The following is a 17,048-nucleotide window of genomic DNA, read 5'->3' as shown; positions in this document are numbered from 1 at the left end:
TACCTTCCAGGAGCTGAGCGGCTTGGTGTATGGCAGCCACTGGTACTGCTCTAGAAAAAGTCAGGCCTCTGCTCAAAGTTTGTCGGCGGTACGCCGCTACCGTTCTTTTCCCGACTATCAGTGGCTGGCTTATTTACGCCGATTACTCGCGCACTCAACGGTGGAAAAAAAGCAAGGCAAGCGCCGAGTGATTGGAACAGCTGCCATTACAATACAGGTGGGTTGCTCTCCGTTGCCGAGTCGGAGGTTAGAGTCAAATTTAGGAACGTAAAGGTGCGTGCAGTGAGCGGCAGACATTCCAAAGTTTGCATCTTTTAAGGTCTCATACGAGGACAAGTATTTAACATCTTTAGTGACGCACTCTGTACTTTAAACAGCTGACCCTTGATGCGTCACCGAGTTGCTACGCGCCTGCTGTAGATCGACGCTTATTGCAAGTTCTGCGCGGCTTTCGTACGTTGGTTGCGTGCTGTAAACGGCATTGTTGTCCATGTGAAGTAAGTGTAACGCACCTTGTACCGTGACTTTCGTCAGGCTGCTTTGCGCCATGTTCAAACATTACTTCGCTGTGCTTAAGTTGTCGGGACATGAGTTTAGTAGTGCTGGTGCAAATAACCAGAAGGTAGGCTTGCAAGAATCATTAATGAATGTACTTGCGCAACGTGTTACCATGACTGTTTATAAAGTATGGGTCCAGACCGGCCCAATATGTGCAAAGCTCACTACTGTTCTTAATGGGTTCACGTCATTTATCTAACTGGCACTTTAGTGTAGTTATAACATGCCCTGTACAGTGGCATCAGTCTTGTTGCCTTGAACTAAAAGCGCATGAACATTACTTTCCATAACTTTGATTGTAGCACAAGAGTTAGGCAGTGCTGATGCAAGTAGCCAGAAGAAGGTAGGCTTGTAGAAATTTACAGTGAATGTATTCATGCAATGAGTTGATGAACCTCTGCTTTTCAGCATGGACGTGGCAACACTGTTGCGCAGAGCAAGGTACTTCTCGGGTATCCCATTTTTGGTTCTCGCTTATGCCGTGGGATCAAAGCTTGACCGCGAGGACAACCTGAGCCTGACCAGATATCGAGGCAAAAGCAAGCTCTATGGTCGAGAATATGCACCGGGCGAGAAGCCGCCATGGCCATGAGAGAAACACCTGTATATTTGAATAAACATGGCATCTGTAGTCAAACTTGCTGTTCAGCTCCCATGCCTGAAAGTGTATTGAACGTCTTTAAAGGAAGCCTTGGATTAGGACCAACTCCAATTTTACTGCTGAAATGCATGTAAAATGCAGAAATGCTGCTTTGAAAAATCAGCTCGACTGATTACAATGTAATTTGTTGCATTTATGGGTGAAAGTTGAAATTCTAGCAACCCCGAGAATGAGAATTTTTCACTGAGGACCTAGAATTTCTTTACAAGAATTGCAAAAAATTGGTAAGTATAAAAATTAGAAGTGCGAAGTCCACAAATCTACAGTCTGCACCAAGATATTGCAGTTCTGTCAATTGCATCTGTTAGAGTGTTTAAAGCAGACTAACATGATTTGAATTTACACGCCTATATCAAACTGTTAGTGTTATCAAGGGTTTTGCAGAAGTCCTACTCATGAATTAGCGGTATATCTCAAAGCGGCGTATAATACGTCAACTCTGTATGCTTTAGGTGACGTTAGTAGGTGCAGTTTACAGATTTTTTTTATTTGCTGAGCTAGTCGTATAAACTTCAGACATTAGTTTCTTGAAATTTTGCAATTTTCAAAAATCTTCCTAGAAAATTTATGGCATAAATTCAAAATGCACTTGTTGTGGTTCCTAGGTTTTAAATTGTACTTTTAAATGCAACAAACCATCAAAATCCATGCAGTGATCTTAGTTTGCAAGTTTAGAAGCTATAGAGAAAAATTATTTGTGTTCTCGCACGTTTAGATGAGAGCTCCCAAGCTGAAGCTTCCTCTTAATTCCTTCAAGCACAGAAGCTTCTCTGTATAATAATGCCTACCATTGCAAAATGTAGTGGGAAATACAAAGAAAACATTGTTGGGTGAACGGAAGAACAATTTTTCTGACCAGCGGTATGGAGGTCCGATGTGGTGAACGTATAGCCATTTCACTGAACTGGTTCTCCCGAACTCCCGATGAAACTTTAAGATATTGCGCTTCCCTGTACAGGCAGCAACACCCTATTTCTGTGTGCTATAATGATGCTGTTGACAATTGTTTTCGATATCTTCCACACTGCATTCACATTCAGGTACCTGCTGTGGTGGCTTCGTAGCTGTGGTGTTGCACTACTAAGCATGAGGTTGCATATTTGATGCACAGCTGCGGTGTGTATCAAAAGACATATTTAGACTCTGAAAATGCAATATAGGCACTAAATTTAATATAGGCATTTGTAGGCACAAGGAAAGTGTTACTAAAATTTTTCTAGACCCATGGTTTGTGCTTAGGCACTGTAAGGACACAAGGAAATAATAGGCATTTTGCCCTAAAGTTTCGGTCTCTGATTATAAAAGTGAAGGCTTCTTAAAGGTAAGGAAGGCAACCATAGAGGCAAGGGAGAAAGATCATAAAATGGTTATCACTGCTAATCGCTGTGCATAAAATAGACAGGCTTTTATTATTGTCGGCCAAAGTAAGGCAAACTCTGGGCACAGCCTCAAAAGTGCGCTGCGTGTGCCCTCTGTCAACAGCACTCATGCCATACCTGTGATTTTTGTACTACTATTTCTCCAAGATTCTATTATGCGCCCAGTTATGCCTACCTTTCCTAGTGCCAGCAGCCACATTTTGAGGGGCATGATCCACAGATGCCTGTGTACCGAGAATTCATTGAGCTTCGGAGAACCTCAGGTAGCCAAGGTCACAGTGCAGGAGCAGCTTTGAAACTTAAAAGTTTATTCATTAATCTGCGTACGACAAGCAACTTTTTTATTGCAATAGAACACTCGTGTCACAGTGGTGCACTTCTGTTTACTCTGCTGTGGAGTCAAGGTTGTGTGTTTGATTCCTAGCTGTGTTGGACACATTCCTTCGTGCGTAATATTGAGAAAGAAAAATTGTGTCTACAGTCTTCGGTTCTAGAGTAACAAAAGAAATTCCAAGTGGTTAAAATTAACCTGGAGCTCTCACTCTTGTTGAGCATTTGCAGTTGGTGCACTGATGTTAGAAAGGTCAGTCTCCAACAGAAGCCATAATGGTCCCAAAACGTTTGGGAGGGGTTGACACGGAAGTAGCCCCAAGCCGAATGTGAGCTTAGCATCGCAAATTCTACATCATAAATGCTAAATCTTGATTTCACAAGTTTGTCAGAAGCGTCGAATGGGAATACTGTGTATGTCTCGCATGGTGCAACCTTAAATGCAGCTGGTGACCAAAATTTGCTCTTGTTTATACAGACTATGATGTCATTATAGTCACTATAGATCTCATTATAGTTTAACAAAATCTCCAGGTTTTGATAAAATTAGGATAAGAGATATAGCTGCGAATTTCGATGTGCTCAAATCAACACTACTTTACATTCTAAATGAAACATTAAAAACCGGTCAGATACATGAAAACATGAAAGTTAGCATTGTGAAACCTCTTTATAAGAAAGGATCTCGAAAACTTTACGAGAATTACCGACCAATTTCAATTCTTTCGTCTTTGGCAAGCATATTGGAAAAAATAGTCTATGTTAATATGGCCTCATTCTGTGAAAAGCTCAAACTTATTAATCCAGCGCAGTTTGGCTTTCGCCCGGGACAGAGTACTGTGGGCCTGTTGGAAGATTTTAACGACCATATCTGTAACGAAATCAATAACAATGTTGTTTTGACTCTTTTCGTTGATTTACAACGAGCATTTGACACATTGGATCATGAACAGTTACTATCCAAACTAAGCAGATGTGGTTTCAGTATTATGGTATTACTCATTTTTAAAAAATTATTTAACAGGCAGACAGCAGTGTGTCCGTGTGGCCTATAGTCCTAAAGTCCTATAGTTCTTTGTTGCGTGTTAAATCAGGGGTACCGCAAGGGTCCATATTGGGACCGCTTTTGTTTAACATTTACATGAATGGTCTTGCTTGCTTACCACTAAAATCTAAAATTTATTTATACGCTGATGACACGGCTTTAGTTGTATCGAACAAACTTTCGAATGAAGCCGTTAGAGTGTTACAGTATGATGTCTGTAAACTACTTGATTGGTTCATTAACAACAAAATGTTCATTAATAAATTGAAGACTAATATGATATGTTTTCACAGCCCATATAATGCAGTTGTGGATATTTCCCCTGTTTATCTCCACACCAGTGGATGCCTTGCATGCTCATGTCCTCCGGTAATTCTGATAAATAGCACAAAATACCTGGGGCTACACTTCGATGACACATTGTCATGGAATGTCCACATTGAAGAGCTTGCAAGACGCTTACGTGCTGTGTGCGCTCATTTGTATGCCCTAAAATCTTTCTGTGATGTAAATGTTCGTAAAATGGTTTACAAAGTACTTGGGGAATCGATCATAAAGTACGGAATATCAATTTATGGCTTTGCTTCTTCTAGTAGACTTAAGATAATTAAGCGCATCCTAAAAAAAAATTGTCTTTAGCCTCTCGCATGGCACACTTGGTCATGGGGAAGATGTCATGCTCAGCATGTACCAGTCAGACATGTTGTTTGTTGAGCAACAAGTTTTGTTCAACGCCATGTGTAAGAGTTATTTTTCTACTAAATTAAAAAAACTTGAACGTGAAATCTCACAGCTTACGTCAGACAGAAAAATATGTGGTACCTCGTGTGTACACAAACTACGGCAAGAGGACTCGTGCTTTCTACGTGCCGGCTAATTTCAATAAATTGAATGAGAATGATATTGTGGGAACATTTAAACAAATAAAATCACATTTAAGGTCATAGGTGATACGTCATGCCCATATTCCTTGAAGTTTTCTTCGGGATTTGAAGCATGCGAACCTGATTGTGAAGTCATCTTTAATGTCAATGTGTTTTTTTTTTCCGTGTTGATGCAATAATATCTTTTGTTCAAATAATATATTTTGTTCATTTTTTGCAATATCATTTTTCCTATATTTATTTATTTATTTGTACACATATCAGTACTACCAGCTGACTGTCCAGCCTCGCACACAAGCAATGTTGCTTATGTGAGCTGGATCTGTAACCATGACATGACTGGATGTAATAAAGATTATTATTATTATTATTATTAGTCCACAGTGCTTGTTTGGAAGTGTCAGCCCTGCAGGTCTGCATTTTTCTGTTCTGGCTCAGTACATGCACTACAAGCGTAAATTTTGCGCACCAGTTCCATTTGCAACTGCTAGTATGCCGACATTGAAAGCCTTGTAGCACTGCAAAAGTGTAGATGTTCTGGTGAGGCATGTATTCATGATGTAGTATGTTCTAGTTTGTGTGTCTTGCAGGGTACCACTGTTTGGGCAGCACTACCATAAATCAAGAATGTTCATTAGAGTCTGCTGAAACCATCCAAAACTTGCCTGCAAACTTGTAGCTTCTTCCAAAGAATCGGTAGCAACAAAAGCCATTCACTTTGGCTTGTACATGTAATTAGGGGTTTCATTAATTTTCTTCTTTGAGTCTAGCCACAGCAGCTTTTTTTTTTTTCCTCCCTGCTTGTTCTAGTGCTCAGTACGCAGTTTATTTGGTCTCCGCACGAGGGTTTCTTTATCTGGGACAGGGGTGGGTAAAAGTGTAAAGTGTCTCAATGTTAACACGCTGAAAAGCACCCACACGTGCAAGGAGATTCGAACTCAACATTTTACGTATATTTTTTCCAGAAAAAATTAAAAGAAAAGCAAAAAGAGATGTGGTCTAACTGATCATAAAACAGTGTTCATGATGATCAGTATTCAAGACATTACAGTATTTTTTTTTTTACTACAGGAGCGTTATAATTTTCTGGTCACTTGCAACAGTTACCTTAGCCACCACATATTGGTATGGCGCGTAGTCCTGGCCAATCAACAGTACAGAAATCTTCTTTCATATTCACAAAAGATTGCCTCCTGCATATATACATTACATTCCATATGCTGTTGATGAATCTCATGCACACCTACTTAACCAGCATTGTGCTCATACATACAGTAGGGCCATTTCTTTAATCACTAATGCCATACCAGCTTTTCCTGCAAATTGAGTCTTCCAGAAACTTGGTAGTGACAAAGGCCATTTAGACTGACTTTTGTTTGGCTAGTGGTCTCATTTTCTACTTTGGATCTAGTGAAGGCAGCTTTTCTTTGGCTGCTTGTTCTGGTATTTGGTGGGAACCCTGACTTCAGAATAACCAGTTTTGTTCTTCCTCAGCAGCAGCCATTGCTAAGCTGCAAGGTAAAAATTTCGAGGCAAGTTCTTTTTGCCTTGGAATTTTCTTGTAAGGACTGCTGCCAACCATCTGCAGTATTTATCAGCTATATATTGATCTGTGTAAAACTGCATTTACAAAATTGGTCCATAAATACATTACTGTGTCTGTCCTCTTCGTAGGGCGAGGCTGAAGACCACCTGCCATGTGCACTCCAACATATCCATGCGTCATGGTACCCACATGCTTTGTAGCAATTAATAGAGCTAGCCAATAATAGACCCAAGTAGCATATTTCAGTAGCTCTACCAAAAAGCTTCCGCATTACTTTGACAGTCATACTCCAATGGCTTCTGCTCAGCTATTTGATGGTTCTGTAGACTTGTTCGGATCTAAGTGAGAAACTAATCTGTGCATAGTTTGTACCTATACGTGATCCAAACTACGAAAAATTTCAGCAGTTAGACATTTATAGTTCTTGAGTTAAGTATTGCTATAAAATATGGTACTTGCAGTAGCAACTATCATGCCCCAAAAGTATGGAGGGACATCATGAGAGCTTATCTGCTGTTCCTACAGACCACCAGTAGTTTCGTATTAGCTTCATTTACTTTATTTACACAGAAATACAGACATTTCTACATTGCGATCGAGCTAGACTTGTGTGAAAATCATCGATTTCTTTAAGTTAAAAACTAGATACTGACGCCCATGACATCTGTGTAAGTGTGCAAACTCACTTTGGTTCCAATCCAGGACAAAATAAAAAATTCAGTTGGCATAGAACATTGGGCTTGTCAGTACTGCGGATTCTGATAGTTGTGCCGAACTCGGGGCAGGGACACAAAAAGAAAACACTGCGCACGGCCCCTTTGAGGTGCTCTCGTCCTGAATGATGCAGAAGTTTTGAACGAGCCCACATTATTGAAATTAGTCCTAAAAGTGGTAAACAAGCACCCTTTGTGGGCGATGCATGCGAAGTCTCAATTATTAGGTGTCTTATGTGACCACTGCACCTTTTACGACACAAAGTGCTATGTTCAGCACATGCTTTCAGTGCTTACTTGATCAGATATACTGTCGTACTCTACAGAAGCTGTGTAGAGCGCAACATCACTCACTTGTGTGAATGGCAAAATATAGCATGAAGTGATGTTCAGGATTTAAAACAAAACCTTTTCAGGCAGTTGCACTGGATTTCGTCAACTTTGGCCTAAACCATTTCCTCTTAATGAAGAAAATGTTTCTCATGGTGTTTCAGGTGCAGTCATGCACCTGTGTACTCATTCAGTAATTCATTAAGATGCAGATGGTGCAATGGCGCTGCAATTCTTCCACAGACACAAAAAAAGGAATCGAACAAAACATCGGGCAACACTGTTTTGAGCACCTACTCAGTCTTGTCTTCAGTGACAGTTACACACACAAAAAAGCAGATGCATGCTTTCGCATTCTGGCCGTGCCCGCTGTTGAAATCTAGTTTCCTTGCGAGATGGCGAGCGCACGGTCACCGCTGGCATTCGCTCGACACAACTTAACACAGGTGGCAGCACCATCCACTACTGTCCAAGTGTCCATAGAGCAGTGGACAATCTAAGGCCCAATGCTTTCTGCATTCTCCACGTCATCACTGCCGTTTCCAAAGCCCCATAGCCCATGACCGCTGGCTGGGAATCGGCTCCAGGGGTACTTGCTGCTTTTCCTCCTGCAAAATTAGACCAGTGTCAACGCACACATTATGTAAAGAAAATGTAGAACAGATGGTGCACACGCTCAGCCTAGGTATCAGAAAAAAGAGACTTACACCAGAGTCACAAAGGTGTTTTCAATTGCGATCAAACCTAATTTTGAGATAATTTTTTAAAATCATGATCAACAGTGATCAGCCATCACACAGTCGACCTATCCAGAACCAAGTTTGGCAAGCTCTTGTGCACCAGGTTTTGCAAAGTGGGTCAAAAACACTTGACACTCATTTGCCTAGCATATATGTAATAAATATCGTAGTGCTCATAATCGAGAAGCTCACTCACAATGCACAAGTTGCAATTGAATGGATCAGCATCAAGCAAAGTCAAAAGCGCCCATGTGACACTGGTATATCAGATTTTCCCACTGTAGGATTACAACTAAAATGATGCGGACTTAACACAGTACTATATTAATGCTGGAGAAGTGTTAGTGTTACCTTTGACAAAGAGTGTACAACCAACAAAAAAACTTCAATAAAAGGTCCTCACGCGGCTTTTTGAACACGGAGAATAAACACACCACTAAATGTTAATGATTTCACAAACATGTGAGCCACGCGTTATTTTCCTGTAGGCAGCAGAAAGCCTACAAAATCACTCTAAGGACAGCTTGTCCTTTGCTATAAGCTGGATGAACAGGATTTCTAGGCAGCCACAAACAGAAAGCACAGCACTGGAGAATGAAAATGCTAAAAACAAATGAAAGGGGAAACTAGATTTAACTCTCACCAGACAGTATCCGAGTGAAGTCATGCACAATAAATTCCTATCAAGTTTTTCTATGAAATGCCATTTCATACAGAGCACAATTCTCTAGTCTCTTCCTTTGCTATTTTACTTGTAAATATGAGAGACATGCCTGCAGTTTTCTTTGGTTCTCCTTAAATGCCTCCAATGGGTTGTCAAACTGGCTGTAGTACTCCAGGACTGTCCGCACATCCTCCACCTCACTTGTAGCGATAGCTGGAACAAAACAAAGTGTTGTCACATGAGAAACAAGGATGAATCTTATCTAAGTACATCTGTGCATCACTGAGGTATACACGATGTCCGATGTAATGCAAATTATGTTATGAAATACATCTCACTTCATGAATGAATGCATAAAATTTATGCAGGTATACTATTGTGCCATAACTACTGGTCCTGTAACATAAAGGTTTGATTACTAGTTTTACGGGGCACATTAAAACGAGAGAGGGAGAGGGAATAACTTTATTGAATTGAGGAAAGGGAGGACAGGTGGTTAGGAGCTTGATGGGTGGGGTTCCAAGTCCAGGGCTCCGCTGGCTTCTGCTGCCAGCAGAACGGGACCCAGAAGAGCCTTCTGCACCTTCGGGTCTGAGCTGGCGAGTTGTGCCTCCCATTACTCCAGTGTGTTTGTTAGATTATGCCTAACTAAGTAGGCATTTAAACTTGGCGGTCTATTGTGGCATCCCCATGAGATGTGGTACAAAGCATTATCACATGAGAAACAGGGATGAATCTTATCCAAGTACATCTGTGCAGCATTTCTTGGTTCTGCTAATATGGGAACATGTTTGATAGTCAAACTGACGCGGAGTACATGATAAACAAGGATGAATCTTATCCAAGAACACCTGTGCATTGGCTGAGGATCATCACTGAGGCATACACAATGTCCTAGGTAATTCAAATTATGTTATGAAATACATCTCTTTTTATGAATGAATGCATAAACGTTATGCATGCATACTATTGTGCCACAACTACTGATCCTGTCACATAAAGGTTTGATTATTAACTTTACGGAGCACATTAAAATGAATGAGCATTTCTTTTTTCTGCTAATATGGGAAGATGTTTGATAGTCAAACTGACATGGAGTTATCCTGATAAAAAATGCATAAGCAAAGGACTTGGAATAAGTCAAATTCAAACTGTGTAAATAATGCTCTGGAAACTAAGAAATGACAAGTGTACTTAGCAGGTAATAATGAATTAGTAATTGCCCTTGTCATTTTAAAGTTTACATTTCTCTTTCATGGAAAAATGAAATCCTGTAAACTGGGAAAGGATTGTGTGATAACTAATAAAGAATATTTAATGTAATCTCCGGAGTGGCTGAATCAAAGTACAAAGGAAACGGACTTTGAAAATCCTTATGTATCACAGGACACTTAGACTGAAAGAGTGAACATCACAAACAAGAAGGCATCGCAAAGAATGACAGCACAGCATTGATTGAATACAGGCTCTATTGCATTATGCAGTATTAAATGGACGCATGCTCACATGCATGCATTTAATACTGTTATAATCTTGCCTTCATACCAAAACACAGAGGGAATACATTGTTAGTGACTGCATCTTGTGGAGGCGCATTTAAATATAACGCAACACAAACACAACAGCCATGCATGAATGTGCATTCCTTACATAGTGAAGGCAATAATCTGCCATCGACATAATCCTTATGCATAGACATTAATATAATCATTTCATTATGATTCACTAAGAACTGCTGCAAATTAAGATGATAGTTCCAAGACGGTGCTGGTTCAATTACAGCTTCACTAGATACTCCTACTATAGCACAGTAGCTAGCTTCAGGCAATGTCTATAGATGATATTACAGTGGCAGTAACATGCATTCCACCAGTTCCTAGAATGTTCAGTGATCCATATCTCAAGGATGTCCACAAAGAAGAATGTGCCCCAAGGACACTAAACTGAAGAAATGTACTGCAGAACAACTTTTTCTTGGGTTGATTGATGTTTTCTATATGACATACAAAAATTCAGGAAAGGAAAAACTAGCAAAGGAAAGAGCAGAATGCAAGATGTAGTGCCTGTCTTACTTCCTGGTCTTTCATTCTCTAGTTTATCTTTTTTCCTGCATTCTTGCGCTACAAAAATTGTTCTTACGACTAAACAATGCTGCTGTAAACGAGAAAGGAGTCCAACAACTCACTGCGCAGAAATTGAGCCAGGTCTATCAGCGTGCGATCATCATCACTGCCGTCCCACTTTGGTAGCCGCAGCGCATTGCTAGGCTGTAGGGAGCAGGCCTCAGCACTCCAGTCAACCATAATCACACGGGAGAGGTCCCGGTTCAGACAAGAGAGGTCCTGCATGATATGAAATTCATCAATGACCCTGCTTGCACACATGACTAGGCACATAATGTAAGCCCACCAGTTATCATGAAATATGTGAGCCACTGTGGCATCACGGATGCCACAGTATGGGCCAGGGAAAAAAAGAAGAGAGAGAGAGAACTGTGCCCTTCAATCGTCTCCCTGCATGAGCAATCCCTTTCTGCTAAACTTGCATGAAATATTTTTTGAAGGAGTAAATCCAGTTTAGTAATCTACTGGCTTTAATGCTGCTCTTTTGCATCCCTCCTAGCCTATTGTTGCGATTACACGACATACTGAATCTGAGCTCATAATTCCAAACGGGACGCTGTCACCATCTGATTGTGTTATCATCTCCAACTCGGAAAACAGCGTTCTGTGCATGGTGCCTCCAATGAGGGTGAACACTCCAAAAATATTGTGCGGCTGTATCCACTCATGTGCATAAATTAAAGTTACCATCTCTGCAATACCAAATTTTTTACAGACTTTCATAAGATGTGAGAAAGTTCACCTGCCAAGTCTGTCTGTTCAGTGTGCAAACTCGTAAATATAATGGCATTGTATTGTCCTAGGTGTTTGAGTTTTTTTTTAACAAGTCTAGAAATCTCACATAGGGTAGCAAATGGTGTGAGAGTAATTTTGAATGTTCTGACCTCGCATCCATGTATTTCCGACAACTGAAATGTTTTTCATCAGGCAGAAAAGTTCAGGCTACGAGAGGCTAAGCTGCGTGCATTTTGAAGCTTAGTCCACAATGCTCACAGATAGCTTGTTAATGTGAGTAAATTTCTTTTATAAAATTCTTTAAAAGTAGAAATGTTATTTCACTCACTCATTACTTGACACATGGTGCTCCTTTACCCCTTTCGTGTTGCGCTATTATCCCAAATTCTGATGAAAAATGGTCAAACTATTTTTAAAACCCAAGTTACCAGCATGTTTTACCTCCCAAGAAAGAATAAGTTCGCTTATACTTGTGCTGTCCCATGGATTATGTGCTGCCATCCACAAAAAGCGCGACTAAGCGCTGACACAAAGCTAGGCTTGTCCATGGCATTGCTAGAAAATGCAAATTACCGCTGATAAGCTAAGCTCATCCTTGGCCATTTTTAGTGGAAACTTGTGGACAAACCAAACTCGTCCAAAGCATGAAAGGGGTTAATCTGCATAATTGCAGATAACACAATGCAGTCCTGTGCAGTTTGACAACTAGAGCACACTGCTTTCCTAAGCATGCCTTTTCAGTTTAGCCTAAAAAGCACTCATGTGTACAGTTTCACACACCATCCACATCTACGAGCTTTCAACACAATAATAGGTCTTGTTAACCAAGCTTGCTAGACTTGACTCCATTCAGCTGCACCCACCAGTGCCGTCTGCTTGCTAGACAGCAAAGTAGCCCGCATTGTTTCAGCGATGCTGTCAGCTCGAGGTTGTATTCTTTGCAGCGAACATCAGGAATGGAACAGGACTTAAAATCGTGAGTTATCGTCAAAAGCTGCAAAGTAGCCGTGTATGCAGAGATCTGGAACACACCCACCAGGCCATAGCCAAAGTGGTCGTTTTCGCACTGGTTGGGCAATTTCATAAAATGCAAGAAAAAAAAGAGAGGGAAAATCTGATCTTAACACTCACCATCTGAGGCAGACAAAACATTATCACTGTTCCAATTTATCATGTGTGGTGTTAATCGAATCAGATAAGCTCAAAGTAGCTTTGTCTAAGCCGCCAACACATGAAATTAAATGTTGCAGTATGTGTCCTGACAAGATGCACTTAGATTTCTCTCATTGTTGTGCTTCAGCTATTTTCATATCATATGTTTAGGGAAACTGGCACTGCTTGAGGTAACTTCAGATGGAAAAAAGTGGATGAGAGCAAGGAATAAATAAAGCTTGGAAACATTGCCGACGGGTAGCTATAATCAGCAAGCGGAACCAGATGGCACTCTTTTTATTATGTGAGTGCAAGATCAAGACTTGCCTTGACATGGTGTCCATCTGCGTATCGAGTTGCATCTCGGAACAGCCTGTACATGATGTAGCCCTGTGGATCTAGGCTGTCCAGGATGGGGTATGCGGTCTGCATGCGAGATATCAACATATAGAAGAAGAAGAAAAACAAAGTAGTCATGAAACATAGAGAATAAAACTGACAACCATGCACAAATTTAGCACAGAACAGGTAATTTTCTTTTAGGATAACTTCGACGATTCTTGCATGGCATTTTACCATATGGATTTACTATTACAGGCCTCAGTTTTTCTATCAAGAAGGGTTACAGTGCAGTCATTTCTTCCATCTTCAGTTCAACACAAAGGGGCCCAAGCACAAAAGGGGGCAAAATGTACAAGGATACTGGAAGTGACAATGGCAGCTTTGCTCTACAACTGCGTACTGTCAGAATGTGGCACTCGGTCACTCAATTTTTCTTCCACGCTGCCGCATTGGTCAACCTCAAATGATAGCTCCCACATTTCATGCCTTAGAAGCAGCTTGACATAAATGCTGCCACCTTCACTACTAGGTAGCACAATGCAGCTGATTTGAGGCCGCTGCTTTCCCCTTGCCAGTCATCCTTCTCCATTACAGTGCACCCTTTCCTCCCCATGGCACTTTTCACATTCGTTGAAGGCAAGGAGGAACGAACACAGTATTTGGGATTGCCAATGATCCACAGCGCCTTTTTCTGATAGTGCTGAAGTGTGACTGTGCCATTGCCAAAATTGTGGCCAGTGTGTATCCATCTTTCTAGCCCTTTGCACCGCTAGAATTTAGAGAATATGAAAATGAAGACACATAGAAAACGACAAACAAACAAAGGCCGTTATGCATTACATAACAATGCTTTTGGGCATCATTTTCTTGAGAAGTGCGTGCTACTGCATGAAATCATCACAAGATTGACCAGTGATGCTATAAGGACAAGCCTTTTTATCGAAATGGCATCTTAAGAAAATGCACAGACCCGGAACCAAGTTCCCCTAATTCTGACAAGCCGCCATCTTCCACTCCATTTATGTCGACACTTGTTCTTTTTGTTTTCAAAATGCGTGACATGGCAAGCCTTCTGCACGTGCATACTCACAAATCCCTGTTCCGAAGTGTAGATGACAACTTCAAACAGTGGTGGTCCGACCTGCTGAAGGAAAAGGTTCACCCCAGGCCTCTTCTTGAAACGCCAGCCAGTCTGGTACGTCCAGTCTGGGTGCACCAGCACACCAGTCATCTCTAGGACTAGCGTGTACGGAGGCTGGTAGTATGGCTCGGTCAATGGGTCCGGCAGCAGTTTCTCGCGGGATGGATCCTTGATCATCTGCGCAGGGGAAGATTAATAAACAATGAGCGTGACGCATAACACGGGAAGGAAGAGTTCAGTTGCAACTACATGCATTTCTGCTTTCAATTGACTAAATATTCATAAAATAACAGCCCTGTTGTTGCAGACCCAACTATTGTTAAATGAAAAACAGATTTCCCAGACTGAGCTGCCTTGTCTCTATAAAAATATGACTGACTTTTATGCCTGTTAACTCTGTTCAATAGCTTTGACTGTGTTGAACTGATGTTAGACTGAAGCTTAGAACATAATTATTTTGCTGAACTGTCTGCAAAGTGCCTAAAAATGCTGTTTAAGTGACAGAGTAGATGCAAATGCAAACCAATTTGGCTGCAGTATACCAAGTGCTGCATGAAGAACACATCAGCATTAACCAAAGAAACTCATTCCCACACGTCATTGAGAATGTGAGCTTGAATTATGATGAACATGTAATATGCACTTCCAGAATGTTCATACATTTGAGTATTCACTGGCATTACAAGGTTACAATTTTTCCATAAATTATAGGGAATCACTCTGACCTGAAATCTGCCAGGCTTGCATACTAGATAAATACTGCTTTTCTTCAGCCAGTGGCTGCTAGCAGTTTGAAATTAGCAAGAACACCGCTAACAAGGTACAGGTGGAAACAGGGAATATGTACCAACACGCCTAAGCTACTTTTGTCAGCTAGCAGCCGTTTCGAGATAATTAACATTTTTATTGTAGGCTTCAGCGTATTACTGTTTGAATATACAATTACATGAGGGGAGCTTCATACCTTGTTATAAAGCTGAAGCTCTTTGTACGTCCTGTACAGGTGGGCTTTCCAGCGAGGCACTGAAAGGCGTCAGCCGTTTAGGATGGCTCGCGTACTCTGCACCCACCTTGCTTCCACTTACTGTGGCTGAACTCATCTTCGATCTGGAAACGAGAATTCACAGCAGATTGAGAGCGCAAATATCAACAGCACGAAATCGAGAGCGCGAAGAGAACACGTTAGATCGCTCCGCATCACTGGAAATGCAAGACACGTCAAACGTTTCGTCTAAGAGCGGCAGTGATAGACCGGTATGAGAAAAAGAAACCAGGAGTGAGTTTTGTCAATATTCTCTGTTATGATAAGACGAAGTGAGCTCACCTCCTTGCCTTGTTCATCCAAAGGAGGCGCACCTGCAAAGAAACAGCGTGAGACATCTTGTTTGTGGTCGCAGCACACACGCACCCCAAGTGACAACCAGGAAACCACCGACACCGGTGAACATCGCGCCGAACGCCACGAAGGTGTATTTCATCGCTCGCTGAGAAAACTGATCAGCCGACCGGCCTGAAGCACCGCTGCTGGCACCGCTGCTGGACCCGCTGCCGGCACCTGCGTCGGCCAGGCCGCGGCGCAGCGCGGGAACGGAGTCCAATCGCTTGCGAAGAGCGGACCATCGTTGCGGTTGCCTCGTTGCTGGCGACCACGAAGACCAGCTTCTCGACAGAGACGAGCCACTGAGAACTGGCGGTGCAAGTTTGGGTCTGAGACCATGCCACAAACACATGCACGCCCGTCCCACCGCCATTTTGGACTTTGTCTCGCCTTGGCTGGACTTGGCTGATTTCGTCTGCTGATGGCCATTAGGGCCGAAACCAACGTAAACCTTTAAATCTTCGCGCGGTCAACATCCAGCAAATCACAGCGGGTACTACTGCGCAGTAGTACAACTGGCAAGGGAGAGCCTGGCAACTCTGCACTTGAAGTAATGTGAAACATTCGCGGTTTGGTAGAGAGTTATTTTTATGGACCGTTATGAATCACAAGGGTTCAGGATTGGGCGAGTTGTTATTGCATTCTAGAACTAATAATAATAATATTTGGGGTTTTACGTGCCAAAACCACTTTCTGATTATGAGGCACGCCGTAGTGGAGGACTCCGAAAATTTTGACCACCTGGGGTTATTTAACGTGCACCTAAATCTAAGCACACGGGTGTTTTCGCATTTCGCCCCCATCGAAATGCGGCCGCCGTGGCCGGGATTCGATCCCGCGACCTCGTGCTCAGCAGCCCAACACCATAGCCACTGAGCAACCACGGCGGGTTTTTTTATAGAACTGGTACAGCGCAACATACAAAGGAAGAAACAAGCCGAGCCGGCTTGTTTCTTCCTTTGTTCCTTTATCTGGCCGGCTCGGCTTGTTTCTTCCTTTGTATGTTGCGCTGTACCAGTTCTAGAATGAATCACAAAACTGTTGAGCAGCGCACGGTGTTGTTAGTTGTCGTTATGACACCTAGCAACCCAAGTTATTGAAGATTGAAGGTTCATACCCAGTAGCCCCTGAGGCACATGTATCAAGTGGCACATATATCCAGTAGCCCCAGGGGCACTATACCCAGTGGCACATACAAAAGTTGGCATGAAAGAGGTACTGAAGAACGGCACATACCCATTGGTGGCACATACTCACGGGAACGGCCTACATTGTTAGACTGCACTATCTTCAGGATCGGCCCACGAGAAGGCGAGATAGTCGCCAG

At 42.0% G+C, this 17,048-nt stretch overlaps 1 protein-coding gene and 1 long non-coding RNA gene across 2 annotated transcripts; one reads left to right on the top strand and one right to left on the bottom strand.

Moving 5' to 3' along the window:
• The first annotated feature begins 75 nt into the window (after positions 1-75).
• Positions 76-1,195, top strand: LOC142588283 (uncharacterized). The gene is made up of 2 exons (XR_012829700.1): positions 76-217; positions 967-1,195. It is a non-coding gene; the product is annotated as an uncharacterized LOC142588283 (long non-coding RNA).
• A 5,744-nt stretch (positions 1,196-6,939) lies between these two features.
• LOC142588282 (mitochondrial import inner membrane translocase subunit TIM50-like) lies at positions 6,940-16,191 on the bottom strand. Its single transcript, XM_075699862.1, has 9 exons — positions 15,752-16,191; positions 15,668-15,699; positions 15,429-15,450; positions 15,308-15,366; positions 14,293-14,520; positions 13,188-13,286; positions 11,036-11,192; positions 8,960-9,063; positions 6,940-8,054 (listed from the first exon to the last, which is right to left on the bottom strand). Exons 1-9 carry the CDS (start codon positions 16,092-16,094, stop codon positions 7,977-7,979), a joined length of 1,122 nt encoding a protein of 373 aa, XP_075555977.1. The 5' UTR covers positions 16,095-16,191; the 3' UTR covers positions 6,940-7,976.
• Between the last annotated feature and the right edge of the window lie 857 nt (positions 16,192-17,048).

This window comes from Dermacentor variabilis, chromosome 7, assembly GCF_050947875.1.
Source record: "Dermacentor variabilis isolate Ectoservices chromosome 7, ASM5094787v1, whole genome shotgun sequence".
Classification (NCBI taxonomy): domain Eukaryota; kingdom Metazoa; phylum Arthropoda; class Arachnida; order Ixodida; family Ixodidae; genus Dermacentor; species Dermacentor variabilis.
This window is presented reverse-complemented; position numbering and strand designations above follow the sequence as displayed.